General features: G+C 36.3%; 3 protein-coding genes across 6 annotated transcripts; 2 read left to right on the top strand and 1 right to left on the bottom strand.

Moving 5' to 3' along the window:
* Window positions 1-12,786: 12,786 nt before the first annotated feature.
* Window positions 12,787-16,083, bottom strand: LOC103342069 (alpha/beta-Hydrolases superfamily protein). The gene is given in 11 exon segments (XM_089047057.1): window positions 12,787-13,213; window positions 13,215-13,237; window positions 13,733-13,798; window positions 14,226-14,321; window positions 14,449-14,541; window positions 14,726-14,815; window positions 14,954-15,049; window positions 15,219-15,268; window positions 15,405-15,502; window positions 15,596-15,690; window positions 15,797-16,083. Coding segments are annotated over 11 exon segments (1,011 nt in total). The 5' UTR covers window positions 15,968-16,083; the 3' UTR covers window positions 12,787-13,080.
* A 1,040-nt stretch (window positions 16,084-17,123) lies between these two features.
* On the top strand, window positions 17,124-20,358 carry LOC103342068 (SPFH/Band 7/PHB domain-containing membrane-associated protein family). The gene is made up of 8 exons (XM_008245635.3): window positions 17,124-17,329; window positions 18,123-18,228; window positions 18,300-18,367; window positions 18,449-18,508; window positions 18,583-18,741; window positions 19,185-19,331; window positions 19,709-20,032; window positions 20,124-20,358. The coding sequence occupies exons 1-8, from the start codon at window positions 17,204-17,206 to the stop codon at window positions 20,247-20,249; spliced, it is 1,116 nt and encodes a 371-aa protein (XP_008243857.1). The 5' UTR covers window positions 17,124-17,203; the 3' UTR covers window positions 20,250-20,358.
* A 1,475-nt stretch (window positions 20,359-21,833) lies between these two features.
* Window positions 21,834-25,450, top strand: LOC103342065 (ureide permease 2-like). Of its 4 annotated transcripts, none has more exons than XM_008245631.3 (8): window positions 21,834-22,110; window positions 22,695-22,997; window positions 23,440-23,578; window positions 23,668-23,842; window positions 24,083-24,114; window positions 24,210-24,310; window positions 24,407-24,781; window positions 24,912-25,450. In XM_008245631.3, the coding sequence occupies exons 2-8, from the start codon at window positions 22,761-22,763 to the stop codon at window positions 25,062-25,064; spliced, it is 1,212 nt and encodes a 403-aa protein (XP_008243853.1). In that variant the 5' UTR covers window positions 21,834-22,110; window positions 22,695-22,760; the 3' UTR covers window positions 25,065-25,450. The 4 variants fall into 4 exon arrangements, with proteins under 4 accessions (XP_008243853.1, XP_008243854.1, XP_088901929.1 ...); XM_008245632.2 differs by having other exon boundaries at window positions 21,849-22,228; XM_089045803.1 differs by lacking the exon at window positions 21,834-22,110 and adding an exon at window positions 22,295-22,400 and having other exon boundaries at window positions 24,407-24,541.
* The last annotated feature ends 2 nt before the right edge of the window (window positions 25,451-25,452 follow it).

Below are 25,452 nucleotides of genomic sequence, written 5' to 3'. Positions count from 1 at the left end.
TTGAGTCAGCGTGACTAATAATGAAGCTCTCCTACTCAGCGCATCTGCCACACGATTGGTCTTGCCGGAAGTATGCTTGATAACGAACGAAAATTTCTGCAAAAAAGTCATCCATCTAGCATGCATTTTATCAATATTTTTCTGGCTGTTAATATACTTCAACGCTTGATGATCTGTAAACAAAACAAATTCCTTCTGGATAAGATAGTGCTCCCATTGCTTTAAAGCTCTAACAACCGCATAGAACTCTTGGTCATAAGTACTCCACTTTTGACGTGCATCGCTCAACTTTTCAGAAAAGAACGCAATTGGCCGCTTGTCTTGTGAGAGCACACCGACTCCCACACCGCATCACATTCAACTTCGAAACTTTCTCAAAGTTTGGAAGAGCTAGAACCGTGCAAGTGCAAAGCTTTTCTTTTATTTCTGCAAAGCTTCTCTCTTGCTCCTCTCCCACCAAGCCCTTCTTCAAACATTCATGATAGGTGCAGCAACGGTGCTAAAATGCTTCACAAATCTTCAAAAGGTGGCCAAGCCATGGAAGCTTGAACTTCGTAAACTGTCTTTGAGTGGCGGTCAAGGATTGCCTTGATCTTCTCGTCATCTACTGGATACCATTCTCACCAACAACAAAACCCAAGAACAGGAGCTTATTTGTGCAGAAAGTACATTTTTTAAGGTTCACATACAGCTTATTTTCTCTCAACACATCTAAAACTTGTCTCAAATGCACAAGATGTTCTTCTTTTGTGGTACTGTAAATTAAAATGTCATCGAAATAAACAACGACAAAAGAACCAATAAATGGTCGAAGAACCTGATTGATGAGTCGCATGAAAGTGCTAGGTGCATTTGACAATCCGAATGGCATCACCAATCATTCAAATAATCCGTCCTTGCTCTTGAACGCTGTTTTCCATTCGTCTCCAGTCGTATGCGAATCGGTGGTATCCGCTTCGCAAATCTATCTTGAAAACACCCTTGAGCCGCCAAGAACGTCCAAAGATATCTTCTAACCGTGGAATGGGAAACCTGTATTGATCGTTATCTTGTTGATTGCCCGGCTATCAACACACATTCGCCAAGTTTTGTCTTTCTTTGGAACCAGCAAAAGCAGGAACTGCGCAGGACTCAAACTCTCCCGGATAAATCCTTTCCGCAGTAATTCTTCAATCTGCTCTCTCGGATGTCATTCTCCTTGGGGCTCATCCGATAATGGGGCAGATTCGGAAGGCTAGCTCCAGGCACCAAGTCAATTCGGTGTTGTATGTCCCGCATAGGAGGCAGCTCGTTTGGCAGATTTTCAGAAAGTAGTTCCTGAAATTGATTCAAAATCTGCTGCACATCTTGTGGAATGTCACCTTCTCCTCCGCCAATTTTCAACAACCCCTTCAACACCAAGGGACAAAAACACTCCGCTTCTTTGTGCCTCGTTCAACTCCTGCTCACTGTGAATTAGGGTTAGAAAACTAGAACTCCTCGTCTTGGGCTCAACAGATTGCTTTGCGGGCTGTGTGGTTGCCATTGCAATTTTCCGGTTGTTCCAAGAGAACAGAATTACATTATCTCGTCCCTTGAAAGTTGCATCCACATCAAATTGCCAAGGTCGCCCTAACAAAATATGGCATGCATCCATGTCAATAACATCACATAATATTTCATCTCTGTAATGCTTACCAATTGACAAAGTGGCACTCGGCAAGTCTCAGCTACACGAACCGAAGGGCCTTTTTTAACCCAACCTAGTGAGTAAGGGTGACATGAGGCTCCGTGAGATAACTGCAAATACTCCACCAATTTCTTTGACACGAAATTCTCGCAACTTCCATTGTCGACGATCACATCACACACCTTGTTTTTAATTGAGCAGAGGGAACGAAAAATACTATGACGCTGCCCTTCCTCCTTTGGTGCCAAAAGAACTCTCTGCAAAACCAAGGTAATCTTCTCCATTCCTTCCTCAACTGCAAATTCAGCCCCTACATAATCATCTTTCCCGACTTCATCGTTTTCCTCATCTTCATCGGCTTCGATAAAGTTGGCCTCGCTTCCGCTCTGGACAAACATTAGAACGATGCCCTGGTTTTTGGCAACGGTAGCATATGTCCGTCATGGGCTTAGCATACGGATTCTGGGACTGGTTTCGGGCTGCCTCTGTAATTCCTGCTACCTTCGTTGAAATTTTTGTTTTGGCCAATTCTTTGGTTTTGTCGATCCTCCAAGATTCTCTTTGTGCTTTCCCTTATCTCCGAGCCACTAGAAGCACCAGCAGTATATTCAGAGGCTTCCGTCGTGTTCCTGCGGAAGTTGGGTTGGCGTTTCTCCTTCTCCAACAATTCAGCCTTCAATGCCATGTTAATCGCCTCCTGCAAAGTCCATATATTCTGCATACCAATTTTTTCCTGGATGGAAATCTTCAGCCCATTGTTGTACCTCGCGACCTTTTGGTTGTCAGTCTCGGTCAAATGGTTTCGCTCTCAAACGCATGAATTCTTCGGTATATTCAGGCAGGTGCCTTGCGCCTGACCTAGGTACATCGGTAAAGAATCGCTCATAATCTGTGGGCAAGAATCGTTCCATCATAAGCGACTTCATCTTCCGCCATGTTCGAACCCGTTGCTTTCCTTGCCTCTGCCGTAAATTTTGCAATTGATCCCACCAAACAGCCGCTGTAGCTTTAAGACGGAAAGCTACCATCTTCACCATCTTATGCTCAGGAACCTCCATAATATCGAAAAACCTCTCCACTTCTACAAGCCAATCCAAGAAGTCTTCAATCTTCAGATTTCCCCAAAAGTTAGGAATTTCTGCTTTAATCCGATAGTCGCCAAAATTCTCGTAATTACGATTACGATTACGAGGATTATTAGCCGGTGGTGGTGGTTCTTCAAGTTCTTCTTCTGACTCTGACTCACTATCCGGAATAAGTTGCCTTCTATTATCTCTTCTCTCGCCATCTCTACCTTCTCTTTGATTATTATCCCTACCTTCTCTTCTTTCGTCATCCCTGCCTCCTCGCCTATGGTTGCCACCAAGAGCTTGCAACAACAATTCTCGCATCTCCCCAAATTGGGTGGTTAGGTTGTCGATCCGTTGGTTTTGAGCGTCCAGATCCGCTCGAGTAATTGGGGCTGGGACATCAGCTTCACGATCACCCATGATAAGACAAGAATACCAAGACGGGAGAGACCCGCTCTGATACCACTTGACGCAGCACAAGCAAATAAGGTTTCAAACGAAAACCTTGAGTAACAAGGAAACTGGAATCCACCAGAAATTAAGAGAAACTCTCTTTGATTAATTTGATTAAAATCTGAACTGCCAAAAAACGTTAGACGAACCCGTCTAAATACACAACTCTCAACCCTTGTAACTGCTAGGGGAGTTATTACAAATAAAACTGAACAACAGAATTAATTCGGAGACTTAACTACGTAACTCAAACTGAAAAAAACAGAATTTATTTTGGGAATTAACTATGTAACTCCGAAACGGAAAAACAGAATTTATTTTGGGAATTAACTATGTAACTCCGAAACGGAAAAACGACTCACCACGTCCCTTTTCTTGCTCAACCGCGATTAAATCTGCCATCTGTTCTACATCATAAAGTGTCTTATGTTTTGTATTTTCATTAATCATGGGCAATTGTGGGGATTTTGAATATTTCACTTTTAAGGCCTTCCACCTTTATATATATAGAAACATCATATAATTGGAACTGTTTGTTTTATGTGTCACACAACTTAAACAATTATGAACCAAGTAACTGGAAATTTATTTATTTGTTATATAACTAAGGGAAAATTGTAGAGAGAATTAGAAAGTAGAGAAAGACAATAGAAATTGTTCAATCAACTTGTATATCTCATCTTGATAAGCCTTCTTATTTATAGACTTACAATGGTAAGAACACATTAACAACTCATAAGTTACAAGCTCATAACTATGGTATTTAGTGCATAGGTTACATAGAATTAGAAAGGGTGAATGTTAAGAGGTATGGTGGTCATCCACCAACTCATGCATTTACAACACTCCCCCTTGGATGTCCACCATACAATTGACATAGTTGCCTCATTAAAAACCTTACTCGGAAAACCTAGTGGGACAAAACCTAAGCAAAGGGAAAAAGAGTGCAACATTATTCTAGATCATTGATATGGTGTTGGACACGCTTATGCTGCCTCATTAAAACCTTGCTAGGAAAAACCCAGTGGGACAAAACCCTAGTCGAAGGGAAAAGAGTACAGCGCGCATATAATGCTCCCCCTGATGAATTACTCCCCCTGATGACGACAAACTTGAATTATTTGAAGATGCAATAGAAATGATATTGATATCTCAATTTCCTCTTGCAGGGTGAACTTTGGTAATACTCGTATAAAAATTTCTTCAATATCATCATTGGAGGATGTATGTGTGTCATTCCTTTGAATCCCTGCTGAGGTTAAAGTAATACCAAAAGTGTCTAGACTATTTTCACAAATCCTTTTACATTAACAATTCTTAAAATAATATCATATTCTATAATATTATCAAAATAATAATATAAGCAAATTCATACGTTACTGTTACGAGGATAAAAGTATAAAATTGCATGATGTAAGATGCTATTTATATAAATTTTTGTATACTACGCTACCTTGTCATAGACTCTTCAAGAGACCTAAATATTCTGATAACTTCTTTTAAAAATTTGAATATGTTGCAACAATTTTGAACTTGAATTTGAATTCATAACTCAGTCAATACCTTCACTTGAGGCAATTAGATCATTTTCATTTCATGAAAATTGAGTATAGACATTGAACTTCAGGCTCCTTAACTTCTTAGAGATTTACTTTCAATAATTTATATAATGTATGACATTTTACATCTCTTGGAATTTATTCCAATGTATTCTTCAAAAGATCGCTTCTGGCGATATGCTTAACTTCATAATCTCTTTAGATTTTTTATCTCCAATTCATTTATTAAATCAGGGGAATCCTTTGTTAACTCTTCAAGAGTTCTAACAAAATTCTTCATATATATATATATACAGTCCCCTTCGATTGAGGGATCCCTCAAATAATTTTATTTGAGGGACGCCCTTTAGGGTACCCTACAATTTTTTTTCCAATGATCCAAACCATCTATTTTTTAGGTCTTCATTCATAGATCATCCTTACAAAAAATTAGACAAATCGGAAACCGTTTCGACATCTAATTGGGTCCTACAAAATCAATGAACATGGTACTTCAAGAAAGTACTAAAATTTTCAATAACTCAATTGAATGTCAAATGATATCGGATTCAAATGATTTTTTGTAGAGATGATCTTTGAATGTGTATCTACAAAATAGACGGTTTGGATTAGTGAAATACAATCCGGAGTGGGCCCTACAAGGGGTGTCCCTCAAATAAGCTTATTTGAGGGATCCCTCAATGGAAGCTCTCTGTATATATATATATATATATATATATATATACTGCAATGATAGTAAACTCATTTCCAAATTATTTATATATCCCTTTTGTAATAAATATTCATTAAGATGATTATACCATATTCTTCTACAATACTTTAATCCACACAAGGATCATTACAAGCCATCATATTTTAATCATTTGCTTCAGGCATTTTGAATCCTTCAGGAATTTTTATACACATGAATTTTTCATAAATATGCATAACATAGCTGCATATGTTTACCATCATAATCTCGTATCTTTACTGGGAAATGTTGTGCCATATCATCAAGTGATTTATTTCACTTCATCTCAAACACCAATTTGTAACATATACATTTTTATATCATTTTGGTATTTTAACTATAGGTTCAATCATTGCACTTTTTCCAGAAATATCCAACTTTACTGGACTGCCTCTTCCAGTTGGCCAATCTTTATTTACATTTGTCGACAATTATAACAAGTGATGCAATATCATCATGTATAGCCCTTAATAACGTTAGTACGTACAACAAACCAATATGTCATCAATTCATGATCCCATGGTTCTCATGTGCATGTGCATGCATAATTTATAAGCATCTCATTGCTTTCATTATTTTCTGGTACCAGTGCCACTTCAGAGGCTTTCATTGTCACTTCATGGACAAATATCTCTTCTAAAATGTATAATTTATAGAATGTGAATCATAGCCTCTTCTAGAGTGTTATTTTGAATATGGCTTAAACTTTGCAATTAATCTCATCTTCTGAGGAGTTAAATCTTTTGAGCCTATAGATTTGTCATGCTTCAGGCATCTAATAGCTTTTATGGGGAGTTTAGTTTTTGCAATCTATAAATCTATCATGCTTCAGGTATGCAACAAATTGGCTATTAGTAGTCACTTACTTTGTGTCTGTGTATGCTTCTTGTCATTTGACTTACAATCATTTTTGTGTTTGAATATGCTTCTGGCATTTATCTTCTATACCAATATGTTTGATGAGACAATAATAAATACATTTCATAATCATTCACGGCGTTCTTTGTTCTTTTAGGAACAACTAAATCTCCCCCTAACGACGGGAATTTTGGTCTCATCAAAATAATACCAAGAATATCATAAGTATTGTCCTTCAGGGACCTTAATTCATGTCATAAGTATTGTCCTTCAAGAACCTTAATGCATTCGGCGTGCATCATATTAATATTAACATGTTAATGGGTTGTCCTTCTGAGACTTTAATTTATGCAGTGTATTATCAATGTATTTAACTTGCAATCCTCAGAATTTGCATTGTATTTAATCATTTAGAAATAGATACATATCAGGATGATTCAAGCCTTTCCTCTAGAATGGTCTTTTGTATGTAATCCAAGTCATTCTTCTAGAATGATATTTTGTACATAATGCAAGTCATTCTTCTGGAACACTCTTTTGTGCATAAAACATGTCGTTCTTATGGAACGATTGCTTACATGCTATTCTTCCAGAATGGTCTTATCTTCTCATTTTGTGTTTCAACTTACATATAAAAATAATTAAAATTAAGAACTAAGGAACTCGAAAGTTCTAATTAGAATTTGGTTACAATATTTTGATTCCATTTTGGAAAACATGATAAATATAAAAATTTTCAAAAAAATTTGATTCTGAACTTCAGGTTCAAATTAAAACATCATATATGTTATGCTAGAACTGTAGGTTATTGACAATGTATGAACTGCAGGTTCTTGATAAGGTATGAACTTCAGGTTCATATTAATATTAATCTCAATAAAAATGATGAACTTTGGATATATATTTACATATATCTGGAACTTCAGGTTCGAATACATATATCAAACTTAAAAATGATATTTAGTTTTTAACTTCAGGTCCAAATTTGTATTAATATGATATTTTTTCAACGTAATAAAATAAAATGATAATAATAATAATAATAAATTAGAAAACATGAAATCCAAATAATGTCGAAACTTCAAGTTCTTAACATAATGTATATTTTTCAACTCAAAATCATAATACATATGCACTTGTTGAAATATCAATTTGAAGGTTGACACAATTAGAACTTCAGGTTCTAGAATTTCCCCCTTTTTTATTTATTTAAAATTTAATGCACATGCGGCCGAAACTTACAGTTTGGATTAGACATCATTAGAACTTCGGGTTCTAAGATTTTTGAACTTCACGTCATATTTGGAACTTCATATCCTTAATTATAAATTATTGAAATGAAAACAAAGAACTGAATATAACAAGAAAAATAAAATAATAATAATAAAGATACTGTAATAAAATAAACTATTGGAACTTCTGGTTCCAGTTAAAGAAAATCAAAGAACTCCAAGTTTTGTTTTGGTTTCTAAGAATTGCATAACTCCAATTCCTTGTATAGATATTATATGGTTTGAGAACTGAGAGACTTCAGGTCTTTATTTAATTATATAAGAATAATTTAGGGACTTCAGGTCCTCGCGTAAAATAAAAAAATGAATCCAAAGAAAAGAACCAAGTAAAAGTGAAATACAACAAAAATAAAATAAAATATTACACTAAAATAAATTGTTGAAACTTCTTGTTCCAATGAAAAAAGAATCAAAGAGCTTCAGGTCTTCATTTATCTTTTAAGAATTGGAGAACTTCAAGTCCACAAATATTTATGTTATAAGGATTGAAATCTAAAAATCTTCTGGCCCTTATATGATTAAATAAGAACTGAGGAACTTCTAGTCCTCCATTGGTTGTATAAGAATAAAAATTCTTGAGTCTCTCACTTTGTTCCTTAATGAAAATTTTGAATTTCTAACAAATAACAAAATACATATATGTATATATATATATATATAATAAACATGCAAATTCATCCTTAAAGTTCGAATTGATATACTTTAATACATATGTCCCAAAAACTTATGGTCTTGGATTACATTGAGATGTTTGAACTACAAGTCATTTTTAGGACATTAGGCCCGTATATAAAACTTTGAAATGACAAGAATAAAATACAATAACAAAAGTAAGACAATAATTAAGTTGGTGTAACAAGATAAATAGTTGAAACTTCTAGTTTCAATAAGAGAGATTGAAGAACTTCTGGTCTTCTATGCTTTTGGGAAAAATGAGGAACTTCATGTCCACATACAAGTATATTACAAGGGTTGAGAATTTAGGATATTGCAGTCCCAATTAATTGAAAAACGAATTGAGGAACTTATAACCCTCAAAACTATAATATGATAGTGCGCTCCACTAAAATCATTTAGAACTTCTGGTTCTATAATTATTACACTTGCTCAATGTTAAACTCCAGGTTTAGCTCATTAAGATGTGAACTTCAGGGTTACATATATTTATACAAAGGTGTATATTTTTCAATCTTATATTTTATTATACATGAATTGAGATCTTCATACCCTTTTAGATGTATAGGAATTTAGGATCTTCAGGCTTTTTCCTTTAATTGTATAAAATTTAGGGTCTTCAAGCCCTTTATAATTGAGAATCAAGATCTTCGGGTCTTAATTCCTTTATTTTTCCCAACTCCATCGTAACAAACATGGAGTGTAACCACTATCATGTTCTCATATAAATGTGAACCATGAATATATAATAAATGGACATAAATTTCTTTTGGCAGTCATAATTTTATTTATTTATACATATATGTAGGTATATATACATAAAGTAAAACCGCATATATATATATATACATATATATATAATATTGTATTACCATCAACTTTCCATATTAATATTATATGTATATAAAATGGAGCCATGTGAAAGTGAAACCAACAAAAACCATGATTAATATATTAAAATGGTCTACTTGTGGAGAATTGACCATATGCTCCTACTTTTGCACCTACCACACAAGAACAAGTTCCAGCACATCTATACTTGCTTTAGATGTTAGCATGAGTATAGATATGATGGTGATAATAATAAATTGAAGAAGATAAAGTGTAAGTCAGAAGGCTTATCTCTTTGTTTCGTGGGTGTTCATATCCCACTCTGAACGTCAAGAAACTCAACACCTCAGTTGGTTTCTTTTGGTGAAGACCAGTCCTTGTTTTGAATTTGTGTCTCTTATAATGATCTTCAATTTTCTTCTCTGGATGGTTTGTTTTCTGTAAATATAGTATGCTACCAAAAAGGGAGTTTGTATTTACACACAAGGAAATCATGAAAACACAATTGCCCAGAAAACCTCAAGTAGAAGATGAGTAAAGTAGAGGGATTTGATCGGGGCACTCAACTGGATTTTGAAAAAAGAATTCGTGCTGATAACATGTTATATAACTAAGGAAAAATTGTAAAGAGAATTGGAAAGTAGAGAAAGACAATAGAAATTGTTCAATCAACTTGTATATCTCATCTTGATAAGCCCTCTTATTTATAGGCTTATAATGGTAAGAACACATTAACAACTCATAAGTTATAAGCCCATAATTATGGTATTTAGTGCATAGGTTACATAGAATTAGAAAGGGTGAATGCTAAGAGGTATGGTGGTCATCCACCAACTCATGCATTTACAACATTATTTATTTAGTTTATTTTGCATATTTGAAGAATGAAGTAGAAGATTTGGTCTAAACCCCAAGCTGCAGTCATCAAAGTTTGATGCGAAGAACAGGATTTGAAAATTAAACTTATTCACAGTCCACAACCTTAGCTCTGAATTACCACCAACCACCCATTAGTCCATGTTTGGCAACCAAGCACAAGACGAAACACAACTTATAAGCAAAGTAAAGAAGAAGAAGAAGAACCGTTGAGATGGTGATGGACAGGCTAGGAAGAATATTACATGATGGATGCACAACAACGATATGATATTCGAGACAGGGTTGGTTTCAAAATTGTTTGATGAGGAGGAGGTGAAGGAAGGAAGGAACCATTGGCCATGTTTGGTGACTAGGATTAGATTGAATTAGGAGGTAGGATTGCACTGTATTGGAAATGATAAATATAATTCATTAGCACTAGCTGTAACAACCCGATTCTTAATTAATTTTTTAACTATTATTTTATTCAAGGAAAAAACTAGAATACCCTTGGAATATTTTTAGATGATTTTAAAGTTGACTTTTTGACCGAAAAGGAATTTGGGAATTTCAGTTATATCGTTGCATAGCGTGCAGCGATATGAGTCTGTAGACACGTAGTAGGCTCAAATTCGAGTTGTAACGTATGAGGAAAGGTCTAGAAACAAAAAGGACGTTTTGGGAATTTCATATTTGTTACTTTGTAGCAATAGTGCGTTCTGATGGCAGAACTGGTGCTCTGATGCCGGGTCTTATTTATCTTCTTCCTCCCTCTCTCGCAGACATCACTTCTCTCCCCCTATTACTATTCACCTACCTAGTTTTAGGGCCACCACGGCCACGTCCGACCACCAAATTCAGCGAGACCGGTACCAAAAGCGTCAAGCCCGACACTCTTTTCCTACCCACCGATTCTTGGAAAATGGATGAAACCGCCGGTTTTGTCAAAACTTCCCACCGTTCGTTCTCTTTTCTCTGCCAAATTGGACGAATAAGGTATGAATTTTTAGCTATTTTCCATGCTCTAGCTGATGGTTGGGTAGGAATCGAGTAATTTCTAAGTTTGACAAGTTGATTTTCGAGTTAGGGTTTGGCCAGATTTTGAGAGCACGATTAGTCCACTTCCGGCCATTTTGGGTAGGTCCAAGAACAAAAGTGGCTCCAATTAGGGTGTTACACTTAGGGTAGGAGTTTTGAGCCGTGATTTGGAGATTTTTCCGGCGAGCGTTATTGCTTTAGCACCACTTTGTCGGCGGCGTGGCGGGAAGGTGGGGACCATAATCATCCTAGAATAATCCTTAGTCCTCACGAGTGTATATATATATATATATATATATATATGATTCCTTTTATTGAAGGATCCTTCAAATAAAATTATTTGAGGGACACACTTTAGGGTACCCTACAAATTTATTTTCAACGATCCAAACCATCTATTTTTTAAATCTATATTCATAAATCATTCTTGCAAAAAATTTGACAAATTGAAAACTGTTTCGACATCCAATTGTGTCCTACAAAATCAATGAACACGGTGCTTCAAGAAAGTACTAAAATTTCAAGAACTCAATTGAGTGATCAAATGATATCGGATTCAAGTGATTTTTTGTAGAGATGATCTTTGAATGAATATCTACAAAATAAACTGTTTGGATTAGTGAAATACAATCCAAAATGGGCCTTACAAATGGTGTCCCTTAAATAAGCTCATTTAAGGAATTCCTCAATAGAAGCTATATATATATATACTGTATTCAAACAGTAGCGTAAGGCCAAAGTGATATATATCGAATTCGTTGTGTTGTCTATCTATAATTACATGGGAAGTTGGATGGACTCTCGAGTGGTAATGATAAGTATGAAAACAGGGCTATGGAAATAGTTGTATGCACTTTATGAAAAAATTATCGTCAAAACGTTCGAGAGCTTTGCACACCAAGTCCTGTATGAAAGTTCGGAGACAAGTGTTGGAATTAGAATATGAGTAATGCTACACTTCCCACATTTTTATCCCACATTTCTATACCACATGATGTGACACGTCCATATTATATGCCACATCAATTAAATCAATGAAGTGTACTTAAAGGCAATTAGAAAAACAAATACGAGAATAAATCATAAAAGAAAAGAAAATATTAAATAATTTTAATTGATGTGGCTATCCACATCAGCTGCCTATATAAGATGGTATAAAGAAATGGTATACAAGTGTAGTAAGAGTAGAATTATTCTTAGAATATTATTATTATTCCCCCTTCCTCCTTTATATTTGGGGTGAAGAAGCGGTTATCATGAATTTGGAAAAGGAAGTTGGTGGTGCTCTGAAACTTCGGAGCATGACAAAATTTATTTATAAATAATAAATAGACTCTGACGCTAAAATCCATTATGCTATTGCATCCAATAAAAAACTATACTCACCACTTTGCCAATCTTCTCTAGTTTTTGGCCATTAATATTCAACTATGCAATTATTGCAACACAAAAGTAACAACTTTCAAAGATGAGAAAAAGCAGGATTAGCCAAGTTGGCTAAAGCGAACGTGCTCCCACTATGAATCCGAGCTCGAATACCTCTTCCTGTAATTTAGATTATATTAAAGTATACTATTGCTTGTATAAAAAATTAAAAATTAAATTAAAAAAAGCTTTCACAAATGGTCTGAAGGCCGTCCATGCATATTTTAACCTTATTATTGTGCCAGTAAGGTCAACAAGGTCCATTCAGCTACTTAAAAAGAAGATTCTTAACCAGTAGACATGCGCAAAAGTAAATGAAGATAGTTCCTGACAGAAAGTTGCAATTGACTGCAAGTAAAACTGCTAGTTACTTTTTCAACTAATAAGGTATCTTGAGTTCTGTAGAGGATGTGTCTTTACATATCCTATGGATCATACATCTCATCATGCTATAAATTCTGGATTATCCCCTCAACTCTCATGAGATGGCACACTTTAAACATGAACCTAGCTTTTTGTAGAAAAACATGGCGGGATAGGAAATTATGAATGCCACGAAACCATGAGGTTGGGAATGGGACACAAGTACGTTCAGTATTAAGCAGAGATGAAAAGTATGCCTTCAAAATTGAGAAATACATCGAACCTCTTTGTACTGCTGATCTTGTTGAACCAATTCCACAATCATTTTAGCAACAGAGCTTGGTTTTTCCACATGAGGAAGGTGTCCGCAATCTGGTATTTGTCGTAATAACATTTGGCAGTTCACAGTGCAATCTCTGCCATATATATAAGGGAGTTTCACTAAAACACCCAAAATGGGAGCTGAAATTATAAAAAAACCAAACACCCAAAACACTTTATAAACACACCCAAAACCCATCATTACACACACTCAAAACCCATTTATAAACACACCCAAAAAATATACAATTGTTGACTTTGGGGTTGATTTTGGGTGTGTTTCTATGTTTAAATAGTGTTTGAGTTTTTTTTATAAATACATGTCTAGGATTGCGTTTATTTATAAATTTGTATATATATAAATATCGAGAACCACAGGATTAGCAAACTGTACAGAATTGTCATATGTGGAAAGATGAAACGTTCAATAGGTCAAAACACTACCCAAATAAGAGAGAAGTTTGTGCACTGTCAAAATTTCTCTTCAAATACCTTTGAAAAGATTGTTTCCAGATATATTTAATAAGACATGGCAGTCATATTTGTATCATGATCTCTATTTATGCCTATAGAAAGAAGAGAAGTACTACCACTCCAAGCTTGCTGCTAATAATCTGGTCATCCTCACCCCATATGATAAGAGTCTTCTGTTTTACCTGCCAAACAAAATGCGGATGATATTATGAAACAAATATCAGATTTTGGGCATTCTAAAATGAAGAAAACTTCAAATGCAAGGGCATTTCATCCATACGTTGTAAGAGTATAGAAAAGCTTAATCCAATCAAGTTAACAAAAGATTAATTGATTTTATTCCTCTTGCCAAGAGATTAAGGACTTACGTGAGTATAAAACTACAATCTCTCTCTCTCTCTCTCTCTCTCTCTCTCTCTCTCTCTCTCTCTCTCTCTCTCTCCTGTTTTGTCTTTTTTTATAATCATGTGAACTAAGAAACTTGCAATGTAGTAAAACACCACCTATTCACCTTTTGGCAGAAGGTATCCTTTTTCCCATAGGCAGGATTATTTTTCAAAGAACTTCTCAACTCAAATATTTATTTATTTATTTTAAAGTCAGACATACCTGTTCTATCTGGGCACTAACATTATAACCCCCACTCATCATGAAATCCACAGTTGCATCCTCCCACCAAGGAAACAGACAATGCAAGCGGCCCACCTAGATAAGATTACAAGAAACAACATAATTAAATCTCTCCAGCCTCAGAAGATCCTGAGGGGATAAGAAATTGTAAAATTTATCTATATAAATATTGCATTATCTTCTTTCAAATAAAAACACTTACATTAGTCCAATCTAAACTGGTACTGAGTGATATGCCACTGAAGCACAAAAAGTTTACATAGAAGCGCAGTGGGAGACTCTTTAATAAATATACCTGGCCAAAAAAATTCCCTGTAGTCATTGTAATGAGGATAAAATGATAAATATGGCTTTGGCAATGATCTCAGAATCACAGAAATTATAGCCTATAGGAGGACATGATCTTAACAGAGAAATGGTGAAGATAACATGTAGACAACAATGGATTTGAGGAAATGGTGAGTTGAGTAAACTCTCACTCCAGCATAGGCTAACATTTTAGGCATGCTTGCTAGATCTCCAGTGCCTTTTGTATACACACTTGCATCAATCAAAACCAGCCTTTCGACCTGAAAAGGTAAGCTGAAGACTTCTAAATTTCATGGTACATTGAAGATACTAATTATAACAACCCTGTTCGATGCATTACTTGGAATTTCTTTCAAAATGAATTTTAATTCTAAGATCAAACATTAGAGATCACTTACAGCTTCTGGATGGCTGACTGCAAAGTCAATTGCAACAGCAGCACCAAGGCTTGGTCCAACCAATATCATTGGCTTTTTGATGTAGGATTTCCAAAGCTGCAGTGAATTTGAAACAAATCATTGCTAGTCTGATCAGCAGATAAATACAGAGTTTACTCAATAATATCAGGAATAACTTCTTCCCACAAATGACTGGCACAAACTTCTCTTCATATTAAATAAACAAAACCAATGAAAGAGGCATTCAAGAAATAAAATAACCCACCTGGAAAAAATGGTCACGCTTAGAGGCCACATTGCAGGAGGGAAGTCTTTCTGACACATACAAAACAAAATGTGCAAAAGAAAGAAAGAGTTAATTTTTCTTTCTCTACGAAAGTATATGACATAAAAAGAGAGCAATTATAAAAAAAAACAAAAATTTTGGTCTCAAACAATGAAAGGAGAAAACCCAAATCAGAGAAACCCCAGCCAAGAATGTCAACAGCCCAAGTCTCCAAGCCAGCTTCCTCAAGCAATGGATAAGTGTATCTCCATTCTAAACAGGAGCTGAATAATAAGAGACAGTGAACTTCAAAGACACATATATTTAAAAGTAAAAAACAAACCAAAAAAAAAAAAAAAAAGATTTTTCCTAAGGACCTGTCAAAACCATGGAGAAGAACCACTGGACTTGCGTTGCTCTGTACCAATGGCTTCACACAACTACTCATCACACAATTTTCTCCAAAACTCACCTGCATTAATTTAATATTGCCGAGGTAGCTACAGAAATTAAACACACTAAATTAAAGAAAACCGTGAAGAGAAAATTGAAGAAATGGATGGGAGAGCTAGAGTTACAGGCAGCCTTTCGATTCGTGCAGCCAGCTTTCGAGCGAAAGGGTCTCTGATCTTCTCGACCTCTTTGGGAAGGAAAGAAGGGAACCCAGCAACGGACCGGACCCTGAAGCCTCTTTGGATTGTGCATTTCGCGGCAATGGATGGTGTAGAGCCGCCTGTGAGACTTAGCATATTTGGTCACCTGCAGGGGAGATTAACATCGGGCAAAGTGAAACGCAGATGCAGTGTTTTCTCTATCGTCTACAAACTCTGTTTACTCTATCCCCGAGGAAGAAGAAGTCGGTTTGCGTGGCCTCTTCTTATGTTTGTGTGGCGGGAGCTTATTGTCAACACGGTGCGTTTCGCACTTGTCCTCGCTCTTGGTGGACTGGGCCAAAGCCCAAACAACAAAAGTATTTGGGCCCAATAACCCGGTAACACCTCACATACGGACCCTTTTTTGATGAGTTTTCAACACATGTTATAACGTGGCTGATTTTCACTACCATCCTTTCAGTACCGGTAGGGATGATAACGGTCCCATTCAAGGTCGGGTATGGCAATATCATCTTTGTTTTCGTCTTCCTTGCATGTTCTCGTCTCTGCCCCTATTTCTGATAATTATTTTTAAGGAATTCCCGTAAGGAGCTATCTCCCCAACCCGCCTCGAATCTTCAACTTTTTTAAATTTAAAATAATATTTATTCTACATTTATAAAACTACTCAAATTCATCTCAATTTAAGTTGACAAAATTAAATAAATTTTATATTATATCAATTTTTAAAATTTAGAGATTCCAGTACCCACTCTCGATTTCCCCCTAATGTCTCTCCCGATTAGAGTCAGACCCTGATGTGGACTTCTGCAATTCCTAGTAGCACATAATAAGTTTTTTCAAATACATTTTTTTGCCTACATGACCAATTTTTATATAATGAATTTATTTTATAAACAATGAAAATGTGATTAACTAATATAATAAAGAATATTCTCTCTTTGATTTTAAAAAAAGAAGAAAAAAAGAGAGACTATTCTCTCGATAATTTAAAATAAATATCGAATGAGCCCAATTTCTGAATTTAAAAGTTTTTTAGGTTGAAATCTTCAAATTTTAGTTGTGTTTAAAAAAAAAAGAAAGTATTTTTTAGCTTTTTCTTGTTGGTCACCGCGGGAAGAAAGCCGTTGCAACGGCGAAATAGCGCCAAACGTACACATGAATTTCATGGAAGCTGGACTAAAACTCTGGACCCACAACAGTCATTCTAAATATGCTCCACGTGTAACTTCACGTTTCATCCGACGGCCATAATACCGACCCATTGGGTTCGCCCTCCAAATAGCCAAGTCTCCGAATCCAATTTCCTAAAAAGGAAAACAAAGAAGAAAAGGCGTGAGAGCTCTCACACAGCGAAAGAGAGAAACCGCCATGGATCCACCGCCGCAGAGACCAGGAGCTCCACAGCATCGTCCTCATCCTCCGGCTCCAGGCGGAGGCGGCGATTCTTCGGCCGTTCTCTTCGTACTCTTTGGTTTCCTAGCCATCTTCGCCTTGGTAACCCCCCTCACACCTTATGCTTTGCTATCGTCCTGAGAACCATGGCGATGTCCTCTTTGTCACCTTCTTCATCAAACTCTTTTTTCACTACTAATTTCTTTTGTATTTTTGGATATTCTTTTCTTCCATCGGACTTTAGGTTTTGCCTTCGAGCTTAAGTTTGGTTCTGGTTGAACTAATTGCTCTAGCTTGTTTACAATGTCGCTGCTCTTGATTTTCACGTATTGCACGCTTAAATTTCGTTTTTCATATAGTTTACAGTTTCTTAATGCGTTTGTTCGTATCATTAATGCTTAAATTTTTGCAAAGCTTGCATGTATCTAGTAAAGTGTATCTGCTCTTGTTATGTGCTTATTCCGTAGTAATTTACCTCTTTATTAAAAGCAAATAATTGATTTCGAAGTATGTGATTTCTTTATAATGGTTTTGAATCCATTTTCAGCTATCTCAATTGTCTTTCAGGAATTTGATGCATAACTTATATTAAATGCAGCATGGCACTCTATGATGCGGAAACTAAGATTATTCCTGGCATGTCAAGCAATTACCTCAAACAATTGTGATTGCTAAGTGTAGCATTTGGCTTAATACATGTGTCTATAACGACCTACTCGGGTTACTGGTCAAATACAAAATAGATTATCATTCAGAACAAGTCACGAGGCATACTTCCATAATGATAGCCGTAGTAGATTGGATACAATTTTTGCTAATTGTTATGATATGCTAGCCAGGGAACTTCGAGTATTATGTTAAATTCTTAAAACCTGGGATGTGTTGATATTTACAGACGATGCTTCCATCAACATCATTATCCATTCTTCACCAAGTTCCAGAAGGTCATGTCGGGGTATATTGGAGAGGAGGTGCACTTCTGAAGACTATTACTGATCCAGGTAATTTGCCTTGAGCAGTTCCTTGCATAGGGACTTAAATTTTTTCTGCTTCTAATTATTTCAAATTTCAGGTTTTCATCTCAAGCTGCCCCTGGTAACCCAGTTTGAACCTGTTCAAGTCACCCTTCAGACTGATCAGGTAACTTTGTTGACGCTCTAAAAATTTAGGATTTTGTCTTTCCATTCTTATACTTGAACCCTTCTGTCAAAAAAATTGCAGGTGAGGGATATTCCATGTGGTACAAAAGGAGGTGTCATGATCAATTTTGAGAAGATAGAGGTAGGGCTATATTACTGAAAAGTCAGATTTCCAATATTCTCAATGTGTGTGCACTGAGTGGGGTCCTTTTTCAGGTTGTAAACCGGCTTCGTAAAGAATTTGTGTACGAGACACTTCTCAATTATGGTGTGCAATATGACAACACGTGGATATATGACAAAATTCATCATGAGATCAATCAGTTCTGCAGCTCTCATTCTCTTCAAGAAGTATACATTGATGTGTTCGATCAGGTAAGCAAATGACTGTCACCTTTTTCCATATGTAGTTTTTCTACAACATATGCAGTCTGCCCGATGCAGAGCATAACTTTTTTCCTTTTCTCTTTTGTGATGTGAACCTGAGGGTCGTGGCATACATTGGGAAAAAATTATTTGTTGGCTCTGGCATTTGATTTGATGTTTTCCTCCTGGGGTCAGTCATGCATTCTTTTGTTATGTCTCCACAAAGGAGCTGTTGATTAGGTGCTTTGCTGTTATAGATATTTGTTGAGCTTCTGATGCTGTTAAGGATCTTGTGGCACTTCCCTTTCTCTTACCATTTTGGAACGTCCTGTATTAATGAGATAGTTTGTTTTATAATATTCATGGCTTAAATTTTTTTATCTTTTAGTTATGTCCAAAACCTCATATTTTTTACTTGTCTATCAACCAAACAATATATTCAACCTTTTCAGATTGATGAAAAGATGAAAGAAGCTCTTCAGGGTGACTGTACACGTTATGCTCCAGGTATTGAAATTATCAACGTACGTGTTACAAAGCCTGCCATCCCAGAGAGTATAAGACGCAACTTTGAACAAATGGAAGAGGAACGGACTAAGGTAAAGATAAGAAGAGTTCATTTCATTCTATTTCTTCATCCATAGTTTTGTTGCAAACGTTGAATGATTACTAAAATAGAAATTTATGTATCCTTACACCGCATCTAACTTATGCAAGAATTTATCTATTCTGGTTCTACTTCCTGCTCTTTATGGTTTTTTTGTTGAATTTTACAATTTTGTTTACACATTTTCCCTAAAAATTACAGTTCTCCAGTGCAATTGACACATAAGTCTCTTATGCATTCAATTTTACTCTTCCAAGTACTTGATGCCCAAACATCTGAAAAAAAACCTGTAGTGAGATTTTAGGCTAACCTTTTCTTACAGTTATGGGATGCTTTATCATATCGGAGGTGTTGGGTGTTACTGTGTAGGTCTTAATTGCTATAGAGAGACAGAGAGTGGTGGAGAAAGAGGCAGAAACCAAGAAGAAGATGGCTATCAGTGAGGCTGAGAAGAATGCCAATGTGAGCAAGATTCTCATGGAACAAAAGTTGACGGAGAAGGACAGTTCCAGGAGGCAGGCGGAAATCGAAAATCAGATGTATACAGCGAGGGAAAAGAGCCTTGCAGATGCTGATTTCTATAAAGTAATGAGAGAAGCTGAAGCAAACAAGTTGAAGCTTACTCCACAATTTCTTGAGCTTAAATTCATCGAGGCCATAGCTGACAATACCAAAATTTTCTTTGGAGACAAGGTTGGTCCCTGCCTTGAATGTTTTATGTGTTATTTGTGTTTTTGTGTCCTGGTGCAATCTTTACTGAGTAGCTTTGTTCTGCACTCTGCAGGTACCTAATATGGTTTTGGATCAGAGGTTGCTGGGGAACTTCTTGCAGGTTTCCAAAGAAGTTTCCAAGGAAGTTAACTCGGAATCTGGCTCTGGGGAGGATAATCCTGAAGTTCAATTTGTCTGATGCATTGCTATATCTTAAATGTTTGGATTGGTACATGCATACTCTGAACACAATAGGGAGAAAGAAAAACCATTGAATTTTGCAGCTAAATATGTTGATTTTTCTCTTAGTTATATGTCCTCAGTTGCCCTTTTCTATTTGCTCTTTAAGAGCTTAAAATTTCAGGTTAATATGTTTCCAGAGATACCCTAAATTATGCTGGCGACAGTCGCTCACTACATGCAGGTGGCTTTGTGGAGTGGCTGTTAACGTTTGACGAATTATGAGACCCGGTTAACAGCCACTTGGCGCGTGAGCCTTTACTCTATATATGGCATTAGTACGTTACCTTATTTTCATCAAAACATATGTTGGTGATTACGAGTAATCGAAGCACATTAGAATTGTTTTCTGATGATAACATGCGGATCGTTTATTTCCGTTTTTGGTCGTCACTCGTGAGTCGTGACAAGGGGATTGTTATGTTATCTCTTGGACTCGTGTTAAGAATTGAAGGGGTCGCTGTCATGGGGCCCCTTGTTATAGAAACTTCTCTTTTTGACACGTGCGTACTCTTCAGAATAAAAACATCACGTGTCACTGTTGCTCTTCTCATTCGAAAGTTCCAATTTGGAAACGTACGTGTGACGAAGAGTATCCATATCACAGAGGTCTGATGTGGCATGGTACGCAGTGACTGCTAAAAAGGCTCACATCTCAACGATCTGTATTGTCAACAACGATGCTTCATCCCCATCAAATTTTTGGGTTCCAATATTGATATCAAAGCGTGAATTGAAAGAAAAAAACGAAAAGATGCAGGACCGCCTAATTTTATCGCTAACAACTAAAACAGAGGCTCTTTTTTATTTTTTTGGGCCAAAAAAGCCAAAAAGTTTCATAGTAAGGAAACTTTGTATGAACAAGGCAACTCGTAATATATTTTAATTATTGTTAGCATTTTATTCTAGAGTTATTTACATTAACATCCTTTTAATATTTTGATGTTTTCACAAAATCCTTGAGGTTTTAAAAATTACATGAACATCCGTTGAGGTTTCAGATTGTTTTTACAAAATCTCTTTCGTTGATTGTTCGTCCAAAAATGGATGATATCATTCTAATAAAAAAAAAAAAAGCTTATGTAAATGACAAAATTAACTTCAACTAATGCATGTGCAATCTAATCTCACAGGCTAACTTTGTCATTTGGAGAAATCTTTTTATATAAAACCATCAATCTTTGGACGAAAATAAACGGAAATGTGTTTTATGAAAACAATTTAAAACTTAAGTGGTGTTCGTGTAATTTATAAAACCTCAGAGGGTTTTGTGAAAACACTGAAAAACTCAAGGATGTTATTGTAAATAACTATGTATTTTATTTTATATTACAAAAGGGGTTATGCATTGTCCCCTAATTTCGGAGGCAAAAATTGCTTCATTTTAGAAGATTTTAAAAGAGACTTGATGACGTCACTGATACCACTATTTTTCTTTCATTTAAAAAAAAAAAAAAAAAAAACTTTCTTCCGTTGATTAAAGTTTGGAATTGGCAATTATTTACTATGGTCGAGATAAAATATTCTACTTTCTTTAAGAGATGGCATCATCAAGTAAGGCGATATGTTGACTATTTTGGGCAATCATGACATGAGCCGTGGAAATTTCCACGAAAGCAAAAGTCCATCTCAGGAAACACATATTCATTCAAGATTCCAGTTCAGCACAGTCGTAAGCTACATCTACAACTACAAGTTCTTCGCCTTCTCTGGTTCATGTTCTTGCATCCTCCAAAAGCTACTGTTTTTATTGAGCAAACCGGTTTCATATCAAATGGGGTTCATTGAAAGATTCCCAAGGCTTCTGAGGAGAATATGAGGTTCATTTCTTTCCCTTTTTTGGTCTTAAGAAGAATATGAGATTCTTTCTGTGATTGTGACATGAAATGAGTGCTTTTGCGTCCACCCAAATAGTTGGGTTCATCATTTTCTTGATTGGTAGGTGATCTTTCTCACTCTACTAACTCCACATACTTCAAAGTACGTTTGTTTGTCAGTGTTTTTTGTTTTGTTTTGGGTTTTCCTTGTTTTGCTTAGACTTGCATATACTGAGTGGTAGATGAGAAAAACCAATTCTGGTGTTCCCCAGAATTGGTTTTGCTCTGCTATGGTATGTAGCTTGTATTTGGAGTCTCACTTTCTTGCATCGCTACTAATCTTATGCCTATGATTTTGGATCCATGGAAATTTTTGGCATCCTTTGACTTGCATATTGGTCACTTTTTCTGTTTTGCTCCTGAGACATCTAGTCTTTTGTATAATCAATACTTGCTCTTTTTTTTTCTTTTTTGGAAATTCCAGTACAAATGTTTCATGTAACATATTCCCTGTCTGAAATTATAGCATGTTTATTCATGGGCTAGGAACCCAGTGATATGTATAGAATCGCCTATGTGCTGTGCAGGATCTCTCTGCTATTCCTCTGCTGATTTTTTTACCATCTGAGTGGAATTTTTCAAGTGGGTTAAATATGTATGTGGTGGAAAGCAAAGGAGGTGCTATAGCATGCATGCTGCTTGCCTTGATCTTCTTGGGCACATGGCCTGCTATCCTCACTCTCCTGGAACGACGAGGCCGGCTTCCTCAGCATACTTATCTGGATTATTCAATCACAAATTTCTTAGCTGCTATACTTATTGCTTTAACATTTGGTCAGATAGGCAATAGCACACCTGAGATGCCAAATTTTTTAACTCAACTTTCACAGGTGATTTTTCATGGTTGGTATATGAATCATTCGTTCTCCATAAGCTTGTATTTTATATAAACCCAACTACCCACAAGCCAAGCCAAGTCTCACTATTGTACTATGTAAGGACAGAGAAATAATGAGTTGTTTTGAGCTGGTGTTTGTGATCTTCATCTGAATGAGGACAACTGAGTCTTTTCTTGTGCATTTTCGAATACCTTCAAAATTCTGAAAGGGGTGCTGATATAATGTCATTGGCAGAGATGGCTCTTGTAGTTTGGTGACATTGCCTTATTTTGTTGGCTATTTACAATCATGTCAGTGGCTCCTGCTACTTAGATCCCATTTAGAGTCCATTTTGGTCAACTGATTATAGCAGGTGCCTTGGATCTTCCAGGATGACTGATGCTGGTTCCAGTTACAACTGGTTTTTCTGAAACTTCTTGGATGACATGTGCAGGATAATTGGCCCTGTGTTTTATTTGCAATGACGGGCGGGGTGGTCCTCAGCCTGGGAAATCTTTCCACACAGTATGCTTGGGCTTTTGTTGGTTTGTCAGTGACAGAAGTGATCACTTCAAGCATCACCGTTGTCATAGGTCTATCTCACAACACTTGGATGTATATATCTTTATGATTGGCAATGATCTGAACTTACTTGTGACTCTCTTCTTTTCATATGTAACAGGCACAACCTTTAACTATTTCTTGGATGATAAAATTAATAGAGCCGATATTCTTTTTCCCGGGGTCGGTTGCTTCTTGATTGCTGTTTGTCTTGGCGCTGCTGTTCACTCGTCCAATGCAGCTGATAACAAAGTAAAACTTGACAGCTTGTCTAGTGATCACATAGATGCAATGAAGTACGTTTCTTCTTCCTATAGTAGTCTGAAATAAGTGTTCTTTTCACTGGTTTTCCTAGTTGGCCACTCTTTATTGGAAAAGAGCATTATGTGATCTCCTAATTGACAATCATGCCATAGTTTCCATGATTGGCTATCAAAGGTTTAAATGCTGTACTATAGTGGTTGCTTTTAATCTTGTGGCTTATTAATTTCTTTTGTATCAACGATGACATCACACCAATTTTAATGTTATGACAGGGTTTCCAATACTTCCATGATCCCAAATGAGGGTAAGAAATTCTCTGAAGTTAACGTTCTATTCTATACTTGTGTTCTTACTGTTTATGAGTTATGTAATTATCTTTGGATATTTGGATATCCACAGCTGCGTCGAAGGATCTGGAGAACAGAAATGACCCTGCTCAGAAGGCCAAGGCTGGAACTGCAGGTTTTCTTGTACAGCTTGAGAACAGAAGATCAATTAAGGTTGGTGGTTCTACTTCATATTGCTTTTCTCATTCAGTATTGAAAATCCAATATCTGATGCATTAATATGTGAACTTCTCTATTCTGCTTGTGTAGGTTTTCGGGAAGAGCACTTTTATTGGATTGGGAATAACTTTCTTCGCCGGAGTTTGCTTCTCTCTCTTCTCGCCTGCATTCAACTTGGCCACAAATGACCAGTGGAACACTTTGAAGACAGGAGTTCCTCATTTGGTTGTTTATACTGCGTTTTTCTACTTCTCATTATCTTGCTTTGTCCTTGCCATCATTCTAAACATCACCTTCCTTTACCACCCTGTACTGGGCTCACCCAAAACATCCTTCCAAGCTTATCTGAGAGATTGGAATGGTAGGGGCTGGGCCCTTTTGGCTGGTCTCCTATGTGGATTTGGCAATGGTCTCCAGTTCATGGGAGGTCAAGCTGCAGGATATGCAGCAGCTGATGCAGTTCAGGTTGGTTTCATGACATAAACACATGCATGCATTTAGTGATGATCAACTTGTCTCTTGGTGTGTGATGTTCCATACATGTTTAGTGTTTTTAACTTGCTTATTTACATGGAATTTGGGGTTGTAATGGCAGGCACTTCCACTGGTGAGCACTTTTTGGGGCATCCTTCTGTTTGGAGAGTACCGAAAATCATCCCGAAGAACATATATATTGCTTTTCAGCATGTTGTTTATGTTTATTACGGCTATTGCAGTCCTTATGGCATCATCAGGGCATCGCAAGTGAATATTCAACTGCAAAGTCCTCGTCCGGTGATAACAAAAAGGAAGAAGAAGAAAAGATTTCCCAAGTCTTTGTCTGGAAATCGTGTAAAACAAGAATTTATAAATAATTGATGAAATAGTCGAGAGCAGCTGGTTGGTGAAGATGCATAATGGCCCTCATGAGTCATGAAGATTATTGATTCTGCAGGTTCTTCCGAATATCCCAAAGACACTTATTCCCTTTGGTCTTTGGAGAAAGATGCAGTTTATACAAAACAGAAAATATGGGGAAATCATACAAATATTTTAGTGGAATTTGTAAAATATTCTTTCAGATTTCTGTTTCATTGATGTACTATTGTGAATAATTCCATTTGACATCATTGTTTCCAACGTTCCATGTTCATTTG

The sequence above is a fragment of the Prunus mume genome, linkage group LG2 (assembly GCF_029339155.1).
Source record: "Prunus mume cultivar Tortuosa linkage group LG2, ASM2933915v1, whole genome shotgun sequence".
NCBI classification, from domain to species: domain Eukaryota; kingdom Viridiplantae; phylum Streptophyta; class Magnoliopsida; order Rosales; family Rosaceae; genus Prunus; species Prunus mume.
The sequence above is the reverse complement of the archived record's forward strand: the minus strand, read 5'-3'. Positions and strand labels throughout refer to the sequence as shown.